General features: G+C 45.7%; 1 protein-coding gene across 1 annotated transcript in view; it reads right to left on the bottom strand.

The window, feature by feature from the left end:
• Positions 1-22,477, bottom strand: part of LOC147884768 (uncharacterized) — a 145,493-nt gene that overhangs the window by 34,385 nt on the left and 88,631 nt on the right. The window contains exon 14 of the mRNA XM_087397848.1: positions 5,784-5,867. Within this exon, the coding sequence (XP_087253974.1) occupies positions 5,784-5,867 (84 nt within the window). The remainder of the gene's footprint in view (positions 1-5,783; positions 5,868-22,477) is intronic.

Raw genomic sequence — 22,477 nt, 5'->3', positions numbered from 1 at the left:
CTCTACTTGTAAGCCCCCCATATGAGGAGAAGGCATTTGAGTAGCTCGGTTATCCGGTAGGTCCTGGTTTGGACATCAATAGGGGGCTCTGGAAGGAATCCAACCCCTACTGCTCAGCTGAAATCTCTTGGCATTACCAACCGTGAAACGAAAGAAGAGAATCCCTCTCTCTCCGTGCCCATGATCTATCCACTCCCACTCTCCTGGGTCCCACTGCAAGCACGTGATAGGTGCACCTCCATATAACCACAATCTCTAGGATCCCAGGGCCAAGAGCAGAGGGTCGTGGTCTAAGTACCACTGCAAGCCCACTCCATGGTCTATAAAACCAACAATCCTGACAAAAGCTGAAAGGCAACCTCTAGAAGAATATCATCCATGGATCTAGAGAATATACCTCCATCCCCAACGTCAAAGACCAGTGCATCTTCCCCGAGACCTCGAAGAGCGATCACCTATAGAGGAACTCCTGTCCTAAAAAAAGCTCCCATCCAAGTGGTGGAAGTAACAGGCATCTCAACTGTCCATTCCACCAGGATGGCTGCATCTATCTGCTGAATCCTGCGTGCTACCCCTCTGAGGTGACTCACAGACTGTAGTCTCTAATCCTCAGGTAGCCTAATAAATGCCTTCCAAGTGCCTATTGTGTAGGCGGGGCCTCTCTCCCATCTAGACCACTGCATGTAATGGGAAGTGCCCAATGGTCTGCCATGCTCATCAAGTATACTATCATTCCAAATGATCCGCTGCCTATCAATCTCTTTGAGGGTAGAGGGTGGAACCCTTCAAAGAGTGTTCCTGAAGCTCCCCCAAGCTTTCAGGATGTCAGTCATGAGAGGAGAGGCAGGAGATCTGATAGGGATGGAAGTAAAAATCCAGCGAGGGCTGTCCACCCAATCATCTCCCAAGGTAGGTGTGCAAGCCTGAATGCATCCAAAAAAGAAATCCTTCCAAGGTTCCTGCCCATGCATGAGTCCCCTCACCACCACCTTACAAAGCAATGCCCTGCACTGCAAGTCCGGGTCAATGATATTAAGGCCCTCTTCACATGTAGGGAGAATAATGGTCTCCTAGGTCACCCTCGCTACAACATCTGTTGTGCCATCAAGTCCACTCCATAAAAAATTCATGACTGGTCTAATGAGCTGAGTGATGCAATCCCTAGACTGGCACCAACAAGAACACACAACCCAGGCGGTGGCCAAAAGAACCTGGTTCACTACCACAACTCTAGATGCAAGGTCGAGTTTGGTTGAGCTCCAAAAAATGAGCTTTTTCCTTATACTCTCTAGTACTGGGGCAAACTGCTGTGCCGGAGAGATGCCCAATCCTACTTGGCATCCCAAATACCTGACAGGAACACCCCTTTGAATCCAGGAAAAGCCAATGTCAACTCCCCAGCCTGGAGTGTCCTCATCACTAATCCAAAAGCCAAAGGATTTATGCCAGTGAATGTGTGCCCCTGCAGCTGAGCAAAAGATATCCAAGGCTGTCCGGAAAGAATCAAGTGACTGTGAAGAGGCCTCAATAAAAATAGTAGTGTCATCAGCTAACTCACAGTCAAGAAGCTCCTGCTCTTGTCTCAAGGGCAATCTCAGCCCATAAAGATCAGCCTAAGATCTAAGGAAGATACTCATAGCTTCTGCCACAAAAAGAAAGAGGAAGGGGGCTAAAGGGCATCTCTGACGAACTGACTTGGAAATCTGAAACCTGTCACCCCTTACCCCTCCGATCAAAACCTGGCTGTGGGCTGATCTGTAAAGGGAGGCCACCCCTCTTATCCATGCATCTGAAAATCCAAATCATAGAAGAGTGCCCTCAAGAAAACCTCAATCTACTCTGTCATAGGCTTTCTCAAAGTCCAAGAGTAGAACTGCCAGCCTTTGCCTGCTCTGCATAGCCCACTCTGTGGCTTCCCAAAAGGAAAAGATATTATCAAATATGCTCCTGCCATGCACAAAGCCTATCTGAGTATCATGGATGAGGTTTGGAAGAAGGGGCTGCAATTGGATGATGATCGCCTTGGCAAGGATTTTGTATAGAGTGCCCAAAAGAGTGATGGGTCTCCAATGGGATAATGAATTCATGTTGCCACCTTTCGGGATAAGGTGTATGAGTCCCTCAGTCAGTGAGTCAGGCATCTCACTTGAGTCCCAAACGCCCTGTAGGGCTGAAGTAATATGATCACCTATCATATCCCAAAAGGCTGTAACAAAAGATGGAGTAAGACGATCGAAACCAGGGCACTTGTCCTTATGAAGGGCAGAGAGAGCAGTCCTGAACTCTGTGTTGGTAAAGCATGCATCAAGTGAGCATATCATCTCTAGTGTGACCAACACAGGTAAACTCTGCCAAACTACATCTCTAGCCACATCTCTGGCTTGTGTGTCAGGATCTACAGAAAGAAGGGAGGCATAAAAATCTACCGCTAAGTGCATGATGGTATCCGGATGAGACTGCAAAACGCCGTCAAAGTCAATAAGCTGCCTGACACTCTCTCTACTATGTATGGGACCAAATGTAGAGAAAAAGTGTTTATTGACTCTCCCTCCCATCTGTATCCAAAAGGACTCCTGTGCATGAAAGGCATACTCTGCTCTCTAATCAAGCAATGTCTGCAAGTGAGCCCTTGCTGCTGCAGCAAGGCGCTCTTGTATCCAAGCATTTGAAGGTCGTCTTTGCTCCTCCCTCTGCAAGGTTGCCAACTGCCGGCAGATACCAATCTCCCGCCTGAGTACTTCACCTCGCTGAGCACTAGCAACAGAGTGACAAAAGTCGCTGATACTGGCAAGTGATGTGGCCACATGTGAAGGATCGGCCACCCCCCCTTGCAAGTGAGAAACCCAGATCTCCAAGACTGCCTCTGTGAGAGTCTCATCTGTGTATAAGGCATCGGGGATCCTGATACTGTGAGACCATCCTCTTAGATGGGGCTCTGAGATAGACAAAACTACCGGAAAATGGTCGGAGATGGAAACACCAGGTGCAATGCAAACTGTCCCCCCTCTATCAAGAGCCCAATCATCCACATCGAATCTATCAATCCGGGCATGGATAGGCATCTGCACCCTACGGTTCAGCCTACGGTTCAGTGGCAGAGATGTTTGGTTAGATGATGCATTTCATATTCAGTCTCAATCCTGAAGCTTTGTGAGGTGAGCATTCATGGGATCTCCCTCATCCATGTGCGTATGAGATAGCTCTCTCAGCGTCCCATCACCGCCAGCTAGGACGACATGGCATACGGAGGATTCCGCTCCGCTCCAGTCTTTTTTCTTTGCATTATCATACCCAGATGTATTTGATTATGTATGATCAGACTTAGGATTCAGCACCGGTGATGATGCTCGTTTTAGTAGCTCCACCCTTACTATGATTTGTATCAGGTTTTCTTTCAGTCTCATACACCCATCGGTCTTCCGAAGACTCTAATAAAATTTCTTTCTTTCTCTTTAGGAAGGAAACTCTAGCATCATTTCTTGCTGCAAACATACTCTCCCAAATCTCCCAAGCTGCCTTTGAGGTTTTGCATGACCGAATGTGAGGAATAATGAACCTCTTGACAAAAAGAGAAATCACAGAAAGAGCTTGTGCATCCCTAGAATCCCATCTTTTTTGCTCTGCTGTGAGAGCCACTAGAGCAGCAGCTGCTCCAATTACTTGTGCTGCATTTTGACCTCTACCCCTGCCTCCAGCTATAGGAGTGACAGGTGTAGCCACAGAATCTGGCCTTGCTTCATCTCCATCGACATAATCCAGTTTGTGCCATCCAACTTATCCTCCTGTGTGAGAACTCCAAATACCTCATTGGGGTTGTTTTGAGCCATTTTTGCCAGATAAACTCAAAAAACACAGCAAATTGAACAAGTAAAATCCCTTCCTGGGATGTAAAATGCACAACCAGACTCTGCTCAAGAAAATCTGCCCATAGTGACAATTACTGTGACATCCTATCAAAGGCTTAGTATGCACCCCAATGCTCTGCAAATGCCCAAAAATCTGGATATAAAATTTGCAAAAAGTGGCAAAATTCTGCAAATTGACTCACACTGAGTCCAAAATTGCTTACAAATCTCCCGAATGGTCTTTCAACTGCCAAATTGAATCCGAATGCCAAAAGCCCCCATTTCTTCAGGAAAATTGCATCCAAAGGAGAGCAAAATAACTGAAAGCCCCAAAAATGCCTGAAATTGCAGTTCAAAACCAAAAGCCCCAAATTTTGGGGTGAAATTGAGCAAATGTCACTCAAATTTCAAGTCCCCTGCAAAAGCCCCAAACTTCCACCTGCTGCAAAGAAATGTCTGCTAGAGACCACAGCCAAACAATGGCTCAATGCACAAATGCCTGCAAATGGACCCTACCAAAAAGAACGGAAACCTTCACCTTGTACCAGACTAACAGTACGGAACTATCAGTGTACAGACTCTGTCATCGAGCTTGTACGGATGAAATGGTACGGCCGTCTATGTACGGATTCTGTACATGGATGATTGTACGACAAACAGTACGGTTGAATAGAGCAGAATGTGACATGCAGTACGGTGGTACGGTTTGCACGTGCGGTGCTGACAAGTACGGACGACGACGGACTTGAATGTTGCAGGAGTACGGATGTACGGCGAGCTGGCGCCTGCTGTACAGTTATACGGAATGCGACAGAATGGGCTATGCAGCGGCGAAGAGTTGTACAAATGGCAGCAAAGAGTTGTACGGGGCAAGCGAATCCATACAGTCGTACGGACTATACGGACAGGAGGTCGCAAGTTTGAGCTGAAGAGCGGGAGCTGTAGGCAGTTGTGAAGCAAGAGTAAGAGCAAGAGCAAGAGAACCTGCTCTGATACCAAATGTGAACAAAGGAGAGCAATGATCAAGAGTGAGCAAACGTAAGTGTACTGAATAGTAGAGTAGAATGAAGTGAAGAACAAAGAAAGAGTGAGGGGTTTGGTCTAAGTGACAAAACCCTATAGTATCCACTAACCGTAGTTAGGGATTGAAGCGCGGTTAGGGAGAAAAACATCAATGAGGGAAAAGCGACCCTAACCTACTTATTACAATACATTGGCCACTGCCTAGAATATGATAATGATTCTAACAGTTTGAAGATAAGGCAGTAAGCACCTAGTCAGATAAGGCAGTAAGCAGCTAGTCCTTGGCCTATGACCTGGAAGGGTGGGACCCATGGAGGCGAGCAAAGAGGGCAGTGGAGTTCTTTGGTCTTCCGAAGACTTTAATAAACTTTCTTTCTTTCTTTCTTTGTTTCCTCCTCCCCCTCCAACTATCAGGGGGTTTTGAGGAAGAGGGAGGGGACACGCTGATAGTTGGAGGGGTAGGCAGCAGAGCTAGTTAGTAGAGGGAGAGACTAGAGAAGAAGGGGGTTTTAGTTGCGGAGCGGTGGGACAGAAGCAACTGGTTACTATGCAGAGGAGACAGAGAGAGATGGGGAGTGGATTAGCAGTGGGGGAGAGGGAGAGTGTGGTGGGTGAGGCAGGAGGCTAGCTGCGAGTTAGGGAGAGGTTAGCATGATGTGGGAAAGCAGCACGAAGGCAAGTGGGAAAGGTAGGAAGCGTGGGGAGAGAGAGCGGGGAGAGGGGCAGGGAGTCGAGGGAGAGAAGGGCAGGCGGGGAAGGCAGGAAGGGGAGGGCAGCAAGGAGGTGATTGGGAGGAGCTGCTTCAGGGAGAGATTATCTTTTTTGTGCTAGCACTTAAAGTGTGCGGAAAAAAGCATCAATTTGATTTTGTCTACCATCAAGGTATTACTAGAAATATGTGCAATGACTACATACTTCAGGACGAAAGGGACATTTTTGTTGGAATTCATCTTGCGCAGCTTGCTCTAATGCCTCCCTCGCCTTTTGACCTTTCTCATTCTGTAGCATCACAAAATCAAAAAGAAATTTACTTTTCTTGAGCCAATGTTTGGAAAAGTTATTATTTACCTAGTCAACAATTTTAAGAGAATATCGTTTAGCCATGTCATGCACACGACTTTGACAAGACTAAGACTAATTGAATCCACCACTTCCTTTATGCTCTCATGCATCATATTCTGCAAAACATACAATCTGCAAAAAGGTATTGCCAAATTTGGAATTGATCAATATATTCACAAAACTTAATTCCTTCATGCATATGGTTGCAAACACATGCCTGAACTCATTATGTAGATACTAGGGGGCAAGACAAAAGATTCAATACTCAAATTGAAGATGAGCCGATATGGAAAAGAGTAATCAATTCTTTCACATATAGAAGAGAATAAGAACTAACACATACCGCCAGCTTTCAACAATTAGTGTCATTGTAAAAACATATGCCCTCAGAACTAAACATTCATTTGCATATCTATACATATATGAGGACACATCTATAAATACTTCTTTGTAATTTTTTAAACCTAATACAAGAAGTACCGACATAGTCACAATGCGGGCTAGCACTTTTCTGCGAGGCAAAAAAAGAATTGTATATTATATCATATTAGAAGATTACAATATAGAGGTAAACCTAGAATCCATTGAAAGTGGATAAATGTACCCAGAACAAGGGAATCCAAAATCCGAAGCCTAGAACAAGGGAAGATGGAATCTAGGGACCAGAACTTGGAACCCAGGACAAATGAACGTGGAGCCCAGAACCTAAGATAGAGAACCCAAAACTTGGGACAAGTGAACCCAGAATTGGAAACTTAAACAAGTAGATTTGGAACCTAGAACAAGTGAATACAACCCGAAATCCACTTGACACTCAACCTCTTGGGAAGACCAAGCTCAACTCACGCGGAATACTCTATCGACATAGCCTCACTTACCAGTGGATATAGTGCAATCTTACACATACTTGGGGGCAGTCTTCATAGGGCTAGTTTTCACGATGACCCATGCAGCCAAGGCACGACTCACAAGAGTACAAGGAGCTTTGGCTCGAGTAGAGAGGAAGTGCTTTCAAGTGCACTTTCAGGATCCGCCGACGAAAGGCTGGCTTTTCGACATCCATATGAGGTCGACTGCCATGTAAGCAGCACCCTTTTGGGGGGATGATCTAAAAGCGACAAAACGGAGGAGATTTGAGCAGCTACACATACGTGAACTCAGAACCCATATAAGAGAACATGGAACTCAAAAAAAGTGAACCCAAAATCCGGAACCAGGAATTTTGAGCATGTGAACCCAGAATCTGGAGCCCGGAAACAAGTGAACCTACCCAAAACCTTGAAGAACGCAGAACTTGGAACACGGAACGTAGATCACAGAACTTACAAACCAGAACACGGAACTCGGAACTAAAAAATAAGTGAATTGGGAGCCAAGAAAACTGAGCTCATGAACTCAAAACCTAGAAGTAGTCAATCCAGAATTGGAATCCAGAGACAATTAAACTGAAACTCGTAAACTGGAACCCGAAACCTGGAACCCATAACAAGTGAATCCCAGAAGCCAATTTCGGGGACCTCCATAAGCCATAGAAGCCAGGATGTAGGCTGCTATACTTCCTCTCCCAAGATCCTCTTGTCGTGCAAATAAAATCTACTCTGAAAAGTTTCTAGAGACAGACATGCAGAAAAAATATCTCTTGTACTATCGAGCAAGGTAGCCAAAGATTTAGGTCTTGACAAACCAAGAGCACCAAATAATTGACGAATTACTGATCTTGTTATAGAAAACAAAATGGTTCCTAGAAATTCATAATTGCTAAAAGCCTGGGCCTAGATTTTTGTCCACTCTTTTCTTTGCATTCCATGACCATCCCCAAAAGGTAAGCGTCCCAAATTGCATCTAATACGAATGCAAGCATGAGCTGTTTTCTACGTATTGAGCAGGCGGACAGATCACAAACAAATGAAGAATATCCTCTGTGTAGTTAGGGCACCTCTTGCATAGACCATCTGACTCTCAACCACCCCCCGCCCCGTTTCTTGTATCCTATTCACAACCTAGGGAGTCACCCACGCAGCACATAAGCTTCATAACGGTCGAGCTAAGGATCATGAGGGCCTATGCACAGAGTTTGTTGCCTACGGCATCAAAACTCTAGCCCCCATCCTGGCAACGCTGTTCAATGAAGCTGTCTATCACGGGTTCCCCAGAGCCTCGACCCTGAACACTGTCACACCCATCCACAAAGCAGGAGATCCCATGGATCCAGGGAATTACAGGACCATCATGGTTGGACATGTTATGTCCAAGATCTATGCATCAGTGTTAGATGGCGAGGTCAGTGCTCGCGCAAAGATACAGGGGCTCAGGGCATCCGGACAGGCCGGCTTCAGGATGGATCACTCGACTTACGATCACATTTTTACACTTAGAGGGATCATTGAGGAGGCCAGACACAGGAGACAGAGAGTATATTGTTGCTTTGTGGATTTCCGCAAGGCATTCGACACCGTTCCCCGCGCCCGACTCATCAGACGTCTGCAGGAGTTAGGCTACGACTCGGCGATTATCTGGGCAGTAGTAGCTGTCTATGAGCGGGTGACGGGGCAGGTCAGGATTGGCACCAGCTGGACCCCAGAGATCACGAGCACTATCGGAGTCAAACAACGATGTCCCTTGTCACCGACTCTATTTGGCCTCTACATCGACGAGCTCGAGACCACCATCAGGACACTCGGATTTGTAGGCTGCTCTCTTGCGGGGACTGCCATCTAGATTCTCCTATACGTAGACGATGTAGTACTACTATCCTCTTTTGCTACTGGTCTTCAGCGACACTTGGATGGACTTCAGGCCTTCTGTGATACACATGACTTGAAGGTCAACCTTGGGAAAACCAAGGTGATGATCTTCAACACTTCCAGACCCGCTATGCACCGAGAGCAGTTCCTCTTCGCCGGCGACCCTGTTGAGATAGTTGACTCCTACACATACTTGGGCGTTGTCTTCTCAGGCCCGATCTTCACGATGCGCCCGGCCATGCAGGCTAGGATCAGCCGGGGATACGCCGCTCTTGCCAGGCTGGAGCGACAGTGCTACCACTCCCACTTCCAGGACCCGCGGACCAAGTCTCTCCTTTTTGATTCTTTGGTCCACCCAGCAGGCATGTATGGTAGCCCTTGGTGGGGAGTCGACCTTTCAGACACAGAGTGGGCTCGAGTTGAGCGCCTGCAGATACTGATGTTTGCTCGGATGATCCGTAGCAAACCATCGGTACCACACCAGATCATTCTACCAGAGTTCGGCGCCTCACCCCTACAACTTGATGCGGCTTTTCAGGCTATCACCTACCTCCACAGAGTCAGGGATTTTGGCTCCTCTGCTGACGGTCGCCTCCGTCTACCTTGGTTAGCCCTATCCTCCTCTATGGCCTTATCCGTTGATGGGGACCAGCGATGCTGGTATAGTTGTCTTTCCAGTTGTTTCACCCGACTAGGCCTCGACTTAGACCGGTTGCCTCCTTTTCAGTACAGCCTCGATGCTCCACCATCTCCTCTCTCCCCCACTGACCAGGAGGTCAACCGGCTCATTCGGACGGATCTGCTCCAGCTCCACACCTGGCGGACATGGTTTCTTTACTCCGAGCTTCCTGTGAAGCTCGACTTCTACCGCCGACACTGCCTCCAGATCTCACAGAAGGGCTTCATCACACCTCCGGGTTACACACAACTTCATCTACCACATGCGCTCCAGATCTCCCTCGGTCAGTTTAGGGTCTCGTCACACCGATTACGGATCGAGAGTGGACGCGCAGAGGGTATCCCAGGAGAGGACCGCCTTTGCCCACTTTGCGACTTACAGGAGATCGAGTCGGAGGAGCATTTTGCTTTCAGATGTCCTATCTATTATGCCATTCGAGGCCGATACCACTGCCTCTTCCGCAACGGATTCGGCTCCCTCTCACACATGCTACAATTCCCGGATCAGCGGTGCCTTGCCGCTTTCTTACATGAGATGACCCGCCACCGAGATACTTCTCTCCGAGCACGGCGACACGAGCAGAGCACACAGTGTGAGGATATCCAACGGCCTATCACTGACTTCTTTCAGCCACAGGATACCTCTTCTCAGTCTAGCCGACGACGCGGACGTGAGCGAGAGCCAGAGTCACGACAGCTGCGTCAGAGGACAGATTCACACATCTAGGTCCATGACATCTCGTCTCTGCTCTCGGCCCGCCCCACTGGGGTTACAGTTGCCCTCATCCACAGGGCCACCCGCTGCCCCCGACGACCGAGCTCGACTAGGCCGCGTGACGTTAGAGGCCAATCATCTATCGCAGGGTTTTTTCCGACTTCCCATTTGACGGCCCCTCTATGATTGGTCTCTGACGATCACCACCTGCACATGTATACTGTATCTCCCCCCTCTGCCCCACTTTTTTGTGCCCCTCCCTTCTTCTTCTTTGTATCACCTGGAGGTAGACACATATTTTTTGTATCAGGACTAGACACATAGTCCTTCATAACCTCTTTTTTTGTAGAAACGGTTGGTTGGCCCGTTTTGAGACCACCACCGTTATGCTCATTGTATCAGTTATCTTTAGTCTCATAGACCTTCACGGTCTCCCGAAGACTTTAATAAACTTTCTTTCTTTCTTTCTTTCTCCTTGCTCAACCTCTCCTCCTTTAGCCTCTCCCTCACTCTCATATCTCCACGTCATGTAGTCCACATCCTAGGGTGGCTACTTTGATTCTTTCCTTAGCACATACCTTAGCCTCTAATTATGTGCTCATGGCACCACAACTCTCAACATCTCCCCTTGGCGCCATGATCCTTTGGCTACTGCAAGGTGGTCGGATGTGAGTTACAAGATCAAATCCTCCCCTGGGTGCTTACATGGCTACTCTCAGGTGGTCAGGTTTGATTTACAAACATATGGGTTGAAGGTGGCAAGGCTGTTGCTTCTCAATGCTTAATGTCGATGGCGTTCTCTTCTTCGCTTGATGTAGCTTGATGCATGATGCTTTGTTCTTCGATGTGCCTTAATGCTTTATGTGTGGATGCCATGTTCTGTGCTATGGTCATCTCATGCACTTGTGCTTCTCGCATTTTGTTTTTGCATTCATGCATTGAATTGTCATTTGTTGCAAAGTTCTTACCATGAGCTTCGTTATGCTTCAATGGTAGTGTCTAATTGCTAACAATAATTCTGATCTGATAGGCGCGTAGATCTCAAAAAGGCAATCACTTTTCATTTTTGGAGCGTACACAAATTCTTCCTGGATTGGAAGTTACGGCTTGTTGAAGTTTTTGTGAAGAAGAGGGGCCCTTGATGATGTGGCAGAGGCTGTTCATATGCAGCTTGCAGGACTGTGCTTGTCCAGGGGACTGTGCTTAGGTGGCACTATGCCATGTAGCAATCTTCTAACCAAACTGAGTTAACTCTAGGGTAGATAAACTTAACCATGGTTTATTGTGAAAAATTTTACTAGTGAGTTAACTACTCAACCAAGGTTCAAAAAACACTCAGCCTTATCTGCCACGTGGCAGAGGGAGGTTTAGAGATAGATTTTTAGAGAGAGATAGAGCTCTCTGTGGGAGGAGATGGCGACGCTTCACGTGGTCTGCTCTACGATCATATCTCAGCTACCTTTGCTCCCGTCCGTGCGACTGAGCTCTTTCAGCTCTCCCTCTCGCCTTTGCTTCCGCTTCCGTCTACTCCACAGGAGCTTGGGCGCAGTCCATGAGTCGATGGAGAGTCTGCGTCGAAGCACGTAAGCACCTAGTTGATGGAGAGCGCTGGAACAGTTGGAGATCATTGTTTTTGGAGTCTTTGAGCCAACATGTGCCATTTTTAGAGCTCTGCTGGTGGCTGGCAATAGCAGTTGGTGAGGCGTGCTATGGGCGCTGCTCATTTGAGGCCGCTAGATGAGGGTCAAAATCTTGCTATCAAATTCACTTGCACACAAGCTTAGAAGGCTGATTACACGTAGGACTCAAACCTAGCTCTTTCTTTCAGGACACGGCTGCAAACGTTCGCCTAGATTCTTCATTATAGCTGCCTTGGCAGCTCCTGAGGTCGAACCTCAAAAGAACTGGGGAAAAAATAAAAGCTTGACAGGCTAGTAGTGTGAACCAATGGGAACCCGCACCTTGAAGGATTGCTGCTTGGAAGCCCACATGATTCAATTCCAACTGGGTTGTGGCTGTGCTGCAAGGTCCAATTTGTAGTCATTAGTAGTTGGTAGTTGCTTCGGCCGTTGAAGGGCGTTGGAGCATGGCTGGGTGGATTCGGAGGAGCCTGCGTTGGAAGAGCTTCTTGACGTTCCATTGGAGAGGTAGAAAGCAATTAGTCGCTTCTCGTTGCTTCCCTTGCACTGCCCTTCAGATTCAAAATAATCCATATGGCCGGGCTTGATGGGATATCTCAAGGTGTATGCCCCAGGCACACCTTGTTTTCTATGTGTGTGTGCTAGAGATACCCCTCCTGTTGGAGATACCCCTCGAATGGGCGAACTTCCACCTGCAAGCAATTGAAGAAAAGACGTCTCTGCTGGTCGCCATTCCCCAAATAGCGCATTTTTTCGTCATTTTTCTATTGCAAAATACTCCCTGCCGGCTGCACCATTGCTCGAGCCCTCTTAGGAGTAGATGGGCGACCTCGATGAACATTTTGAGTCACTTTGCAGCCCATTTGGTTCAGTAACGAAGGAGAAAATGTCAAAACACAGGTTCAGCCTGCAGCAACTCCCCCGGGCAAAACAGCACGCCATTTCGCCCAACCTCTGTGCTGGATCTTCTCTGGTATATGAGCTTTCTTTTGCTTCAAAAAGCCCTATTTTCTTTGCTTTGAAGAATGAGATACAAGCCCTCCAAGTTCAGGCCTCTGTTTTGGACAGTTTTGACAAGGTTATGAGTTTGATGCTACATTAGATGCTACTTTAGCATTTCTGAGGTTTTAAGGTATTGAAAAGCATCAGTATAGCTGTGGCTACAACTTTCTTTTAAGTTCCTATACCTGGATTTGCTTGGAATACTTTCATTTAGTCACCTCTATGAAGCATGCAAGTGAAAGCATCATTGAATTGTAGTATGGATTTTTGTTGCAAGCCTTTGCTACTCTGAATGCTTGTATTTTGAAGCTCTTCAACTCTTTCTAGCCTTGTAAGAGAGTAGACACTGCCCATTCTGGGTTAGACCCTCTCATGGCTACCATCTTGAATATGGATAAGTTCAATGGTAAGGGCTTTCACACATGGCAGATGAAGGTTAAGTTTGCATTGATGAGGGAAAATCTCAAGGGGCTTGTCAAACCGGCTTCAACTTCTTCTTCAACAGTCTCAAATGGTGGAGAATCCTCAGCTCCGACACGCCCGGCAAGAGATCCTGCTAGAGAGGAGAAAGCCTATGGCATCATTGCTCTTGCCTTAGGAGATGACTATATTCATCACATCTTTGACTTAGAGTCTCCTTCAAAAGCTTGGCAGAAGCTTGACATTATTTTTGGTGCTAGCTCTCACATCTCAAAATTGTCACTTGAGATTGCTTTCTTTGAATTAAAGAAGGTTAGTGGCACTCCTTTGGCTACCCATGTCAATTACATGTGGAGTCTCATGACTCAACTTCCTTCTATCAACTCTCCAATCACTACAGATGATGCAATGGCAGTGTTGCTCAAGAGTATGCCTGAAGATTATGATCATGTTGTTACCACTTTGAAAAATCTTCCTAATCCTAATCTTGAAGGTCTTATTTTTGCTCTTCAAGAAGAAGAAAGGCACATGGAACTCCGGAGAGGCAATGACACAACCTATGCCATAAAAATTCAGAAGGGCAAGTTTTCACCTTTGTGGGAAGACTAATCACCTCTCAAAAGACTGCTTCAAGATCAATCCATGCAAACACTGTGGTAAAACAATCACCATGAAAAGTTTTGTAGAGTCAAAAAGGAAGCAGCTACAAAGTCAGAAACTGCCAATCTACTTTCAGTTGATGTGCCTCCACAAGATGAGGCATCCTATGAAGATTATGCTTTTTGAATCATCTCCATGTATGCTCCAGATCTCTCTTTTTATTGAGTCAAGGTACTCAGCCTGGATAGTCCTCCGTACTCAGCCTGGATAGTCCTCCAAAATGAATGAAATAAACTATTGTGTGTTTTGTAAACACCTCTGGTCACCATATGATGTAGGCCATGTGTATGCGTTTTGCTCCATGGTACCTCCTACAGACATTGTGTGCATGTACATGCGGGGGAGATAACCATTGGAAGGTCTTTTGTATCCCTTTTGTTTACTTCACACCCTTGGGAACCCCTTGCTAGCATGAGAACCTAACCATAGATTTATCCTTGACCACCATGAAATGGCATGAGAAACTATGAGACTAGATGTATCCTTGACATAGCCTGAGGCATTCCCTTGAGGGGGGGTATGATGGGATATCTCAAGGTGTATGCCCTAGGCACACCTTGGTTTCTATGTGTGTGTGCTAAAGGCACAGTTAGGTGCCCATAAGCACTGTTAGGTGGTGGTAGAAGCCACATAGGATGATTGAGAGAATCTAGGAGCTGATTGAGTAGATGATTGTGGAGCTCAGAGGTCATCAGTGATGTCAGTGATCATGTAAGAGGTGCCTACTTAAGGACCTCACCTTTCTTATTCCATAAGCAAGAATTCTCAGTTTGTGTTCACTCCATGCTTTCCTTTCAGTTCCCCAACAGGGCTGGGGTTGCGCTAACTCACGCACCCAAGGAGCAGCCAAACCTCTCAGAAGTGTATTTGATAGAGGAGCAAAAGCCCTGTTGGAAGCTCTGAGAGAAGAGATGTCAGTCCATGAACGAATATCAAGATGTTTCAGAATGAATATCAAGATCTTTGGCTAGCTTTCTTACTTCCAAAACTCATCTTTCCAAGTTGAATCTTGTAGTCTATATTTTGGACGAATGGGCAGCTTTGTGGGCACTATCAAGAACCACTTCACTCGTTTGCTTCATCCGGCAGCATAAGCTATTGCCGCTACCTCAGAAGCTTGTTGAGCCTCTTTTCTAAGGTTATAGGCCTTCTCATCAAGCTCATGATTGTCAGAAGTAGGAATCTCATCCATGCTATCCATCCTGCAGTTTAGAAGTTGCTAAGAATTCTAAAAGAGTACAGAGAACTTAAATCTCGCTGCTCCTCACTACTTTCTCTCTCACACTAGGATACAATGGACTCTAATGTCTCTTTCTCACAAGAACGAAAATGGTGAGAACTCTCATGAATCTCGGAAGAAAGAATGCTCACAAAGAACTCTCAATCACCCTAAAACTAATCTAGGTTTAGCCAAACCTGCTCTGATACAGTGACAAAGTGCGGATCGTACTTAGCCTAGTGCACACAAGATCAGCACACAAGGAGGCTCGAAGCACACTAAATAAGACATGAGAGAGAGATAGCAAATCTATATCTCAAGAACCTTGACGTTCCTACTTTGTCTCGTTTAAAGGCATCACCTCAGTTGCTGATGTTATAGATGATGCTGATACTATGCTCCCCTTTTCTCTATCAGCCACTACATATGGATTAGGCTCTCATTATCGTCCTTTGTGGCAACAAATTCCTTCTATGCTTTCGCCTTTTGTTTCAATTCCTCCTTTGGAACTCCAAGACCGCCGGCTGGAAGATTAGACTTTGACTTCTCCAAGGTCCTCTTCTCGTCCTTTGAGGCTATCTCAGATTACTTTACTTGCATTGTATAAAATCCTTTTGCCTCAACCTTGGGTTTCAAAGAGAGGTGATTTTGTTTGGCGAATGCATCGCCCAACCAAGTGGTGGAGGAAAAGATTACAGCAACTTTGGGTCTATAAAGTACCGCTTCGGCAACAGCTTTTCTTTTGGCGAGTTCTTTTGGGAGTGTTTCCATCTAGACAGCTATTAGCTCATCGACACATTGCTCCTGCACTTTGCCCCAGATGTTCTGCTTCTTCAGAGACTGTGCCTCACTTGTTTAGGCATTGTTCGTGCTCTCATGAGTTTTTTTATCTACTTCAACAGCGCCTCGCAAGCGAGATTCCCACTTGTTCCGTTTGGGAAGTTCTTCTGGCTATTTGGGTTTCATCCATCCAGACCGGGGTTTCATCCATCCAGACCGGAGTTTCATCTTTTCTTCGTTTGGGTTCGCTACTGGGCACTATGGACTTTATGGACATATAGAAATTGTAAAGTCTTTGGTGATCCTACTTTCTCTTTCTTTGGCTTTTTTAGGCGTTCTCTGCAGCAATCTTTCTTTGATTACTTGCAGACCCGCTGCGTAGATCATGAGGTCTTTTTGGCATATACTGAAATTTTCAGTTGATGTAATTGTAGCACCTTATTTTGAGGTTGCTACTCATATAATATAATCAATCAAAGATTTCACAAAAAAAAGTGTGTGTGTACTCAATAATACGTGATAGGCCTCTTATATAGAGAGTGCCCTTTGAATAGTCAACACTTGTGGGATCCTCTCATCCACATCTCTCGTTGTGCATATCTCCACATCATGTAGTCCACATCCTAGGGTGGCTACTTTGATTCTTTCCTTAGCACATACCTTAGCCTCTAATTATGTGCTCATGGCACCACAACTCTCAACAAAGCTTGCATCCTGATTCATTCTCAACCATATTCAGCCACCTCTGAAAGCATGAGAACACTTCAAATTTGGCTTTTAAAGCATATACCCAGCAATATCTTGTGAAGTCATCAATTATAGTCATGAAATATTTGTACCCACCAATGGCATTTGTCCTCATTGGGCCACACATATCACTGTGCACTAGCTGCAATTTCCTTTGTGAGAATTTTCGACAATCCTTTTGAAAAGGAAATCGATGCATCTTACCCAAAAGACAACCCTCACACACATGTTTGGAAATTGCGTGAGTTTGAGGTACATCATTTGCCATGCCCTGTGAATGTAACTTGGCAAGAGCTCTATAATTGAGAAGACCCATTCTCTCATGCCAAAGATGAGTTTCAGCAAGCTGTGAATCTGAAATAGCAAATGCTTCAATAGAAAGTGCAGCTGAGTGATAATCAAGGTGATAAAGCCCCTTTTGCAAAGTGCCAGTGAGAACTATGGCATTGTCATCACGAAGATCATATACTAAGCATCTGTATCCATCAAATATCACTCTGAAACCTGAAGTGTCAATTGCTAAAATTGAAATCAAATTGACTTCAATTCCAGGTACAAAAAGAACATTTGTCAAAGTGACAAGATGGCTTGAAATGGATGTGAGTTGCACATCTCCAATTCCTTTTACAGCATAGGAAGCATTATTAGCACATGTGACAGTCCCCCCTCGCGGAGCATTAGCCAAGGAATGAAACAACTGTCTGCAAGAGGTTACGTACTTGGAAGCACCACTATCAAAATACCAAGACTGAGCATCATTAGCAGTAAAGAATGCATCAACTTTGGAGGGATCAAAGCGATGGACAGCCCATGCCCAATCATCCTGGAGAGCATGTGCATGTGAGGCATCTGTTGGCTCATGGGATTCAATTGCATGTGAGGCATTTACTATCAATCCTGCTTTCTTCTTCTCCAAAGCAATGCGCTTCTTGCATTCTGAAATTTCATGCCCTGGCTTGCGACAATAGTTGCATCTTTTCTTCTTTGACTTATCTGCTGTATTTTGAGATGCGTTGGAGGAATGGCCACTGTTAGGCGCATATTTAGGCTTGCCCATAGGCTTGGAAGCCTTGCCTTTTCCTTTCTGCTGTGAAGCAAATGCATGATCAGGAATAGTAGCTTGCCTACTAACTGATCAAAGGAGTAGTGGTATGGATTACCCATGGCCACTAGTTGAAGGGTTGTAGCAAACCCTTGATATGTATCTGGCAGCCCATTCAATGTGGTACTAACAAGCTGAGAATTGGGCACCACCTCATCAATATTGGCAAGTTGTTCCATGAGGTCCTTGACCTTTGTCAAGTATACACCCAGTCACCTTCATTCATGCTGACTTCCTGCAATTGTCTTCTTAAATATGCAACACGTGCCTCATTGCGAATCTAATAAAGAGAAGCCAATTTGTCCCAAGCATCCTTTGTTGTCCTGTATGACTGGATGTGTGGAATAATGATTCTCTTGCATGATAAAGCAATACAGGAATGTGCATTTGCATCTCTTGCATCCCATCTTGTTTGTTCCTGAGTTAGAGGAGCAGCATCAGGGGTGCTAGAGGATAAAGCATCAGGAGGAGTACCCTTTGCCAAGGGACCAGCATTAGGGGCAGCCACTATAGCATTGGCTGGCCTCAAATCAACCCCAGAAACAATGTTCCAAAAATGTCTTGCAACAAGAATATGTTTCATGAGATAAGACCACATCGGATAGTTGGTACCATCCAACTTATCATCTTCACGAAGAATGCCAAATAAATCATGATTGTTGCTAGTCATTCCAAATTTGGAAAAGCCCCAAATTAAGTTGTAATTTGCAAATGTGATCAAATGGCCTGCAATTTCTTGCCAAATTCATTGCAAATTTGAAAGTATCGTGCAATCTCATTGCAAATTTGCCAAATACCTTTTCTCCTGCAAAATTGTAGCCCAAATGCAAAAGCCCCAATTTCTTGAGGGAAATTGCAACCAGAAGAGAGCAAACTCAATGAAAGCCCCAAATGTTACAAAAATTCCAATTTGTCTGCAAAAGCCCCAAATTTTGGTGTAGATTTTGAAATTGATTGCAATGTTTGTAAAAACAAAATGCCCCGTATGCAATCTGCAACTATCACCTGCAAATGTAAAGAACCTTTTTGCAAGGAGTACCTGCAAAGCAAGAGCAGCTGCAATGTACGTCTAACTCTTGCAAATAGTATGTATGACTGACGCCTTCCACCAATGTACGAACGTACAATTGTTGATGCAGTTGTACGTAGCGCGCAAGTACACGGAGGTATGTACATACGGACAGGACAACAAACGATTGCTTGGTCGCACGTGCGGCACCTGTACGGAAGAACGATGCTTGCAAGTACAACGTATGCATAGGTACTGCCGTACGTTGTACGATTGGTCTTGATGCAGATGTACGGTAGCACCACGCGTGCAGGAACGGATAGGCAGTGCAAGTTCACAGGCTCAAGACACTGTGTATGGGCAGGTGTACCGCGCTGCTACAACGTTGTACGGACGTGTGACTGGTGCAACGCAAGCCCTTGCAGATGACGTGCGCTTGGTACATAAGGCACAATACGGACGCCTCAGAGCTGCACATGTACGAATGGAGTTGTATGGAAGATGTGGGAACAGGCTAGGGAGCACAAGCTGTAGGCTCAAAGAAGATTGTTCTGCTCTGATACCACTGTAGGCTCACGGAAGCACAAGGATGCAAAGAGTGGAGCAAGGAGTGGAAGCCGTCACATCAACTAGAATGAAAATGAAAGAACAAAGTACAATAAAAGAGAACCCTAGGAACTAGTGTCCTAGTGGTACCACTAGTGCTAGGTGTCATAAGACACTAAAAGTACTAGGTGACCTAAGTGCCAATAGCTAAAGCTATTTGAGCAAAAAAGCTGAAAAACAGCCGAAAACTACTCGAAATCACATTCTGACAAGTCGTACGGACTCCCAGCACTGTCGTGCAATTGTATGAACAGATCTGTACGGACGTACGGACGTCTTTACAATTGTACGGACAAAAAATCAAAATATTTTTTTCGCCTAAAATGGTGCGGGACAAGTTTGTTTGTATGCGAGCAGCTCAGAAATTTCAAAAAAAATCGAAATCGGACCTCAAAAGGTCAAAAACACCCGCTAGACTAGTTTTTTTTTCCCTGCTATGAAACAAGTTTCTGGCGACGAAACGAGGCACCGGACTGAACTAGAGAAGGAGCTTAATGCTAGAGCTACCTCAAATGAAAGCTAGAGAGCTTAATGTGAGAACCAGGAACGCGCACTGGAGCACCAAGCTTGCGGGTGTCTGGAAGCAAGTGCAGGAATGGGCTCTAAAGATGGGACTCTTTTCATCTCCAACCTCTCCCGAGTGTGTTCCAGCAGCTCTAGGCATCCCCATACTTCTCCAGGCTCTTCCCTACATGTGTATTGTGTTGAGAGGTACTCTTGACAGCTACATTCAGCTCCAAGCAGCACTTAAGCTCCTTTGTCATCTCCAGCTTACCCACACAATTAGTGGACTGTTTTGCAGGTGGTTCTGGCCAAGGTGCGCTTTCAGTAAGTGTTTTGAGCTTTGTATTTCGCTTCGGGACTGTTTTTGCAGCCCATACTCTTGCACTCTCAGGTGCATTTGCAGATACTTTGCATTGTTGGGTGCATTTGCAGTTACTTTACAGTTGTGGATGCCTTTGAGCTCCGTTGGATGCATTTGAGCACTCGTGGGTGTGCTATTTCAGATTTGGGTTGTGCATTTTGAGTTTGGGATTGCACTTCAGATTGCAGTAGAGTGGAGTGATTGGTTTATGCTATTTTTGCATTGATTGCACTGTGTAGTCAGTGGCATTTCACAGCAGCCAGTCGTACTTTGCATTTGCAAAAAGCATTAGTTTGGGATTTGCAAGCACATTTGCAGCAGCCAGTTGCACTTTTGGGACTTGCAGTTCGTTTTGCAGGTACATTTGCAGCTTGTGGGTATCCCATTTTGCATCATGTCGACTCTTTTGGACAATTTTGGCAATTTGTCCAAGGGTGACAAGCTGGATGGACCAAACTATGCCTTGTGGTCATTCATGCTTAAGAACATCTTGGTTGGTAAGGGCTTGTGGGATATTGTTAATGGGGATGAGGTGAGGCCAGCAGGCTCATCTACATCTAGCACAGCTTCTTCGGGTCAAACTACAGACAAATAGTCGTCTGCTACAGCCCCTCTTGCTATTCCCACAGCATCGATGGAGGAGCAGAAGAAGTTTGACCGCCGCAGTGCCCAAGCGATGTTTTTGATTGCCACAAATGTGAAGAGGCACATTATGACGACTATCAAGTCATGCAAGGATGCAAATATAGCATGGGCAAGATTGGCAAACCTGTATCATGTTAAGAATGGCCTTGACAAATCATCTCAAGGATCTCAACATGCAGGAAGGCTAGGCCATCACTGATCATATTGCTAGGATCACTGATCTACATGATTAGCTTGCAAGTATTGATAAGGAAATAGAAGACAAGAAGCTTGTCTCTATTACTCTCAAAAGCTTAGCGCTCTTATATGGCACATTCGTCACTTCATTGATCATTGTTCTCAGAGCAACCCCACTCTCGTTTGATAAGTTAGTTGGACTTTTGTTGCAAGAAGAGGAGAGATGCTCAAATTTCACCCAAGCCTCTCATCAGGGTGAGCAAGCGCTTGCCATGGGTGGAAAGGGCAAATTTCAGAAAAAGTTTGAGCCAAAACACAGCCATACAACTCAGCCTAAGGAGGGGAATGCAAGCAGTTCAAGCAAAAATAAAAAAAAGGGCAAATGCAACTATTGCAAGAAGCCAGGACATTACATTGCAGAGTGTCAGAAAAGGATTGCCAATGAAAAGAAAAGGCAAAGGGACAGCTCTAGCGGTAATTTTGTTGCCTCCACTGAAACTCGTGCTTTAGATGCACATGGTCAAGCTCATCTTGCCCAAGGTAATAGAGATTTTTTGTTTGCTGCATTTAATGAGAAGATGGATGCCAAGGGGGATTTGAATGCTGAAAATCAATCAAGGGATGCTTCCCTTGTTGCAAGTGATACATGGTGTATCGACAGTGGTGCTACTAAGAACATGACTCCTCGCTAGGAGTGGTTTGAGATATCACACATCACAGACTTCTCTATTTCACCACCACCACCTGGGGCTAATCATACATATCTTTTATTTAGCATCACCGCCCCTTGTCTCGCCTCACCATCACACCACCACCTACCTACACTTCCTACCTTGACATACAATCTGATCACAACCTCTCACCAATATACTCCGCATGTCTCTACACTCTACTCACCTATATTGATCGCATACCTCTCCTAGAGGACCATGCCGCTTTGATTAGCCAATCACTACACCAGGCTGCCCTTCACACCTTCCCATACAGCACACGCTCCAATCATCCACCGCCTCTGGGGTCGGTACCATACAATAGCTAGTATGATGAAGAGTGTAAGGCATTTGGCCATCGACAACTCCGACTCAAGTCCAAACGTGGCTTCCCAAGCAAACTGGACATGATATGTGAGTATGGTCGTCTAGTCCAAGGGAAGAAACGAGCCTTCATTCCCCAAAATGAGGAGGAATCATTGAACATTCTATTTAGTAATAACTCCAAGGACTTTTGGCCGAAGTTCTTGGAACAGCGGTCCCCCTCAACACTCAGATACTCAGGCTTGACACACCTATGTCCCCACCTTATATGACATCCCCAATCAGCCCACTTCTAATCTCTCGCGCATACCATGACCCACCTCTTGCACTCTATTCACAATGTGGGGCTGGCTGTAATTGCTCCCAATGAGTAGCTCTAGATGGTCTCCAATTGTTGGCTTGAATGTGAAATTTCCGGGCATTAAGAACGAGTGAAAGAAAGCAATGGTTTTTAAATGATTTTCTGCAACGATCTATTCCCACTCGCCGGGATCCCACTGTAGG

The sequence above is a fragment of the Dipteris shenzhenensis genome, chromosome 26, assembly GCF_047967505.1.
Source record: "Dipteris shenzhenensis isolate YYH24624 ecotype China chromosome 26, Dip_SZ_1.0, whole genome shotgun sequence".
Classification (NCBI taxonomy): domain Eukaryota; kingdom Viridiplantae; phylum Streptophyta; class Polypodiopsida; order Gleicheniales; family Dipteridaceae; genus Dipteris; species Dipteris shenzhenensis.
Note: the sequence above shows the minus strand (reverse complement) of the source record. Positions and strands in the feature narration are given on the sequence as shown.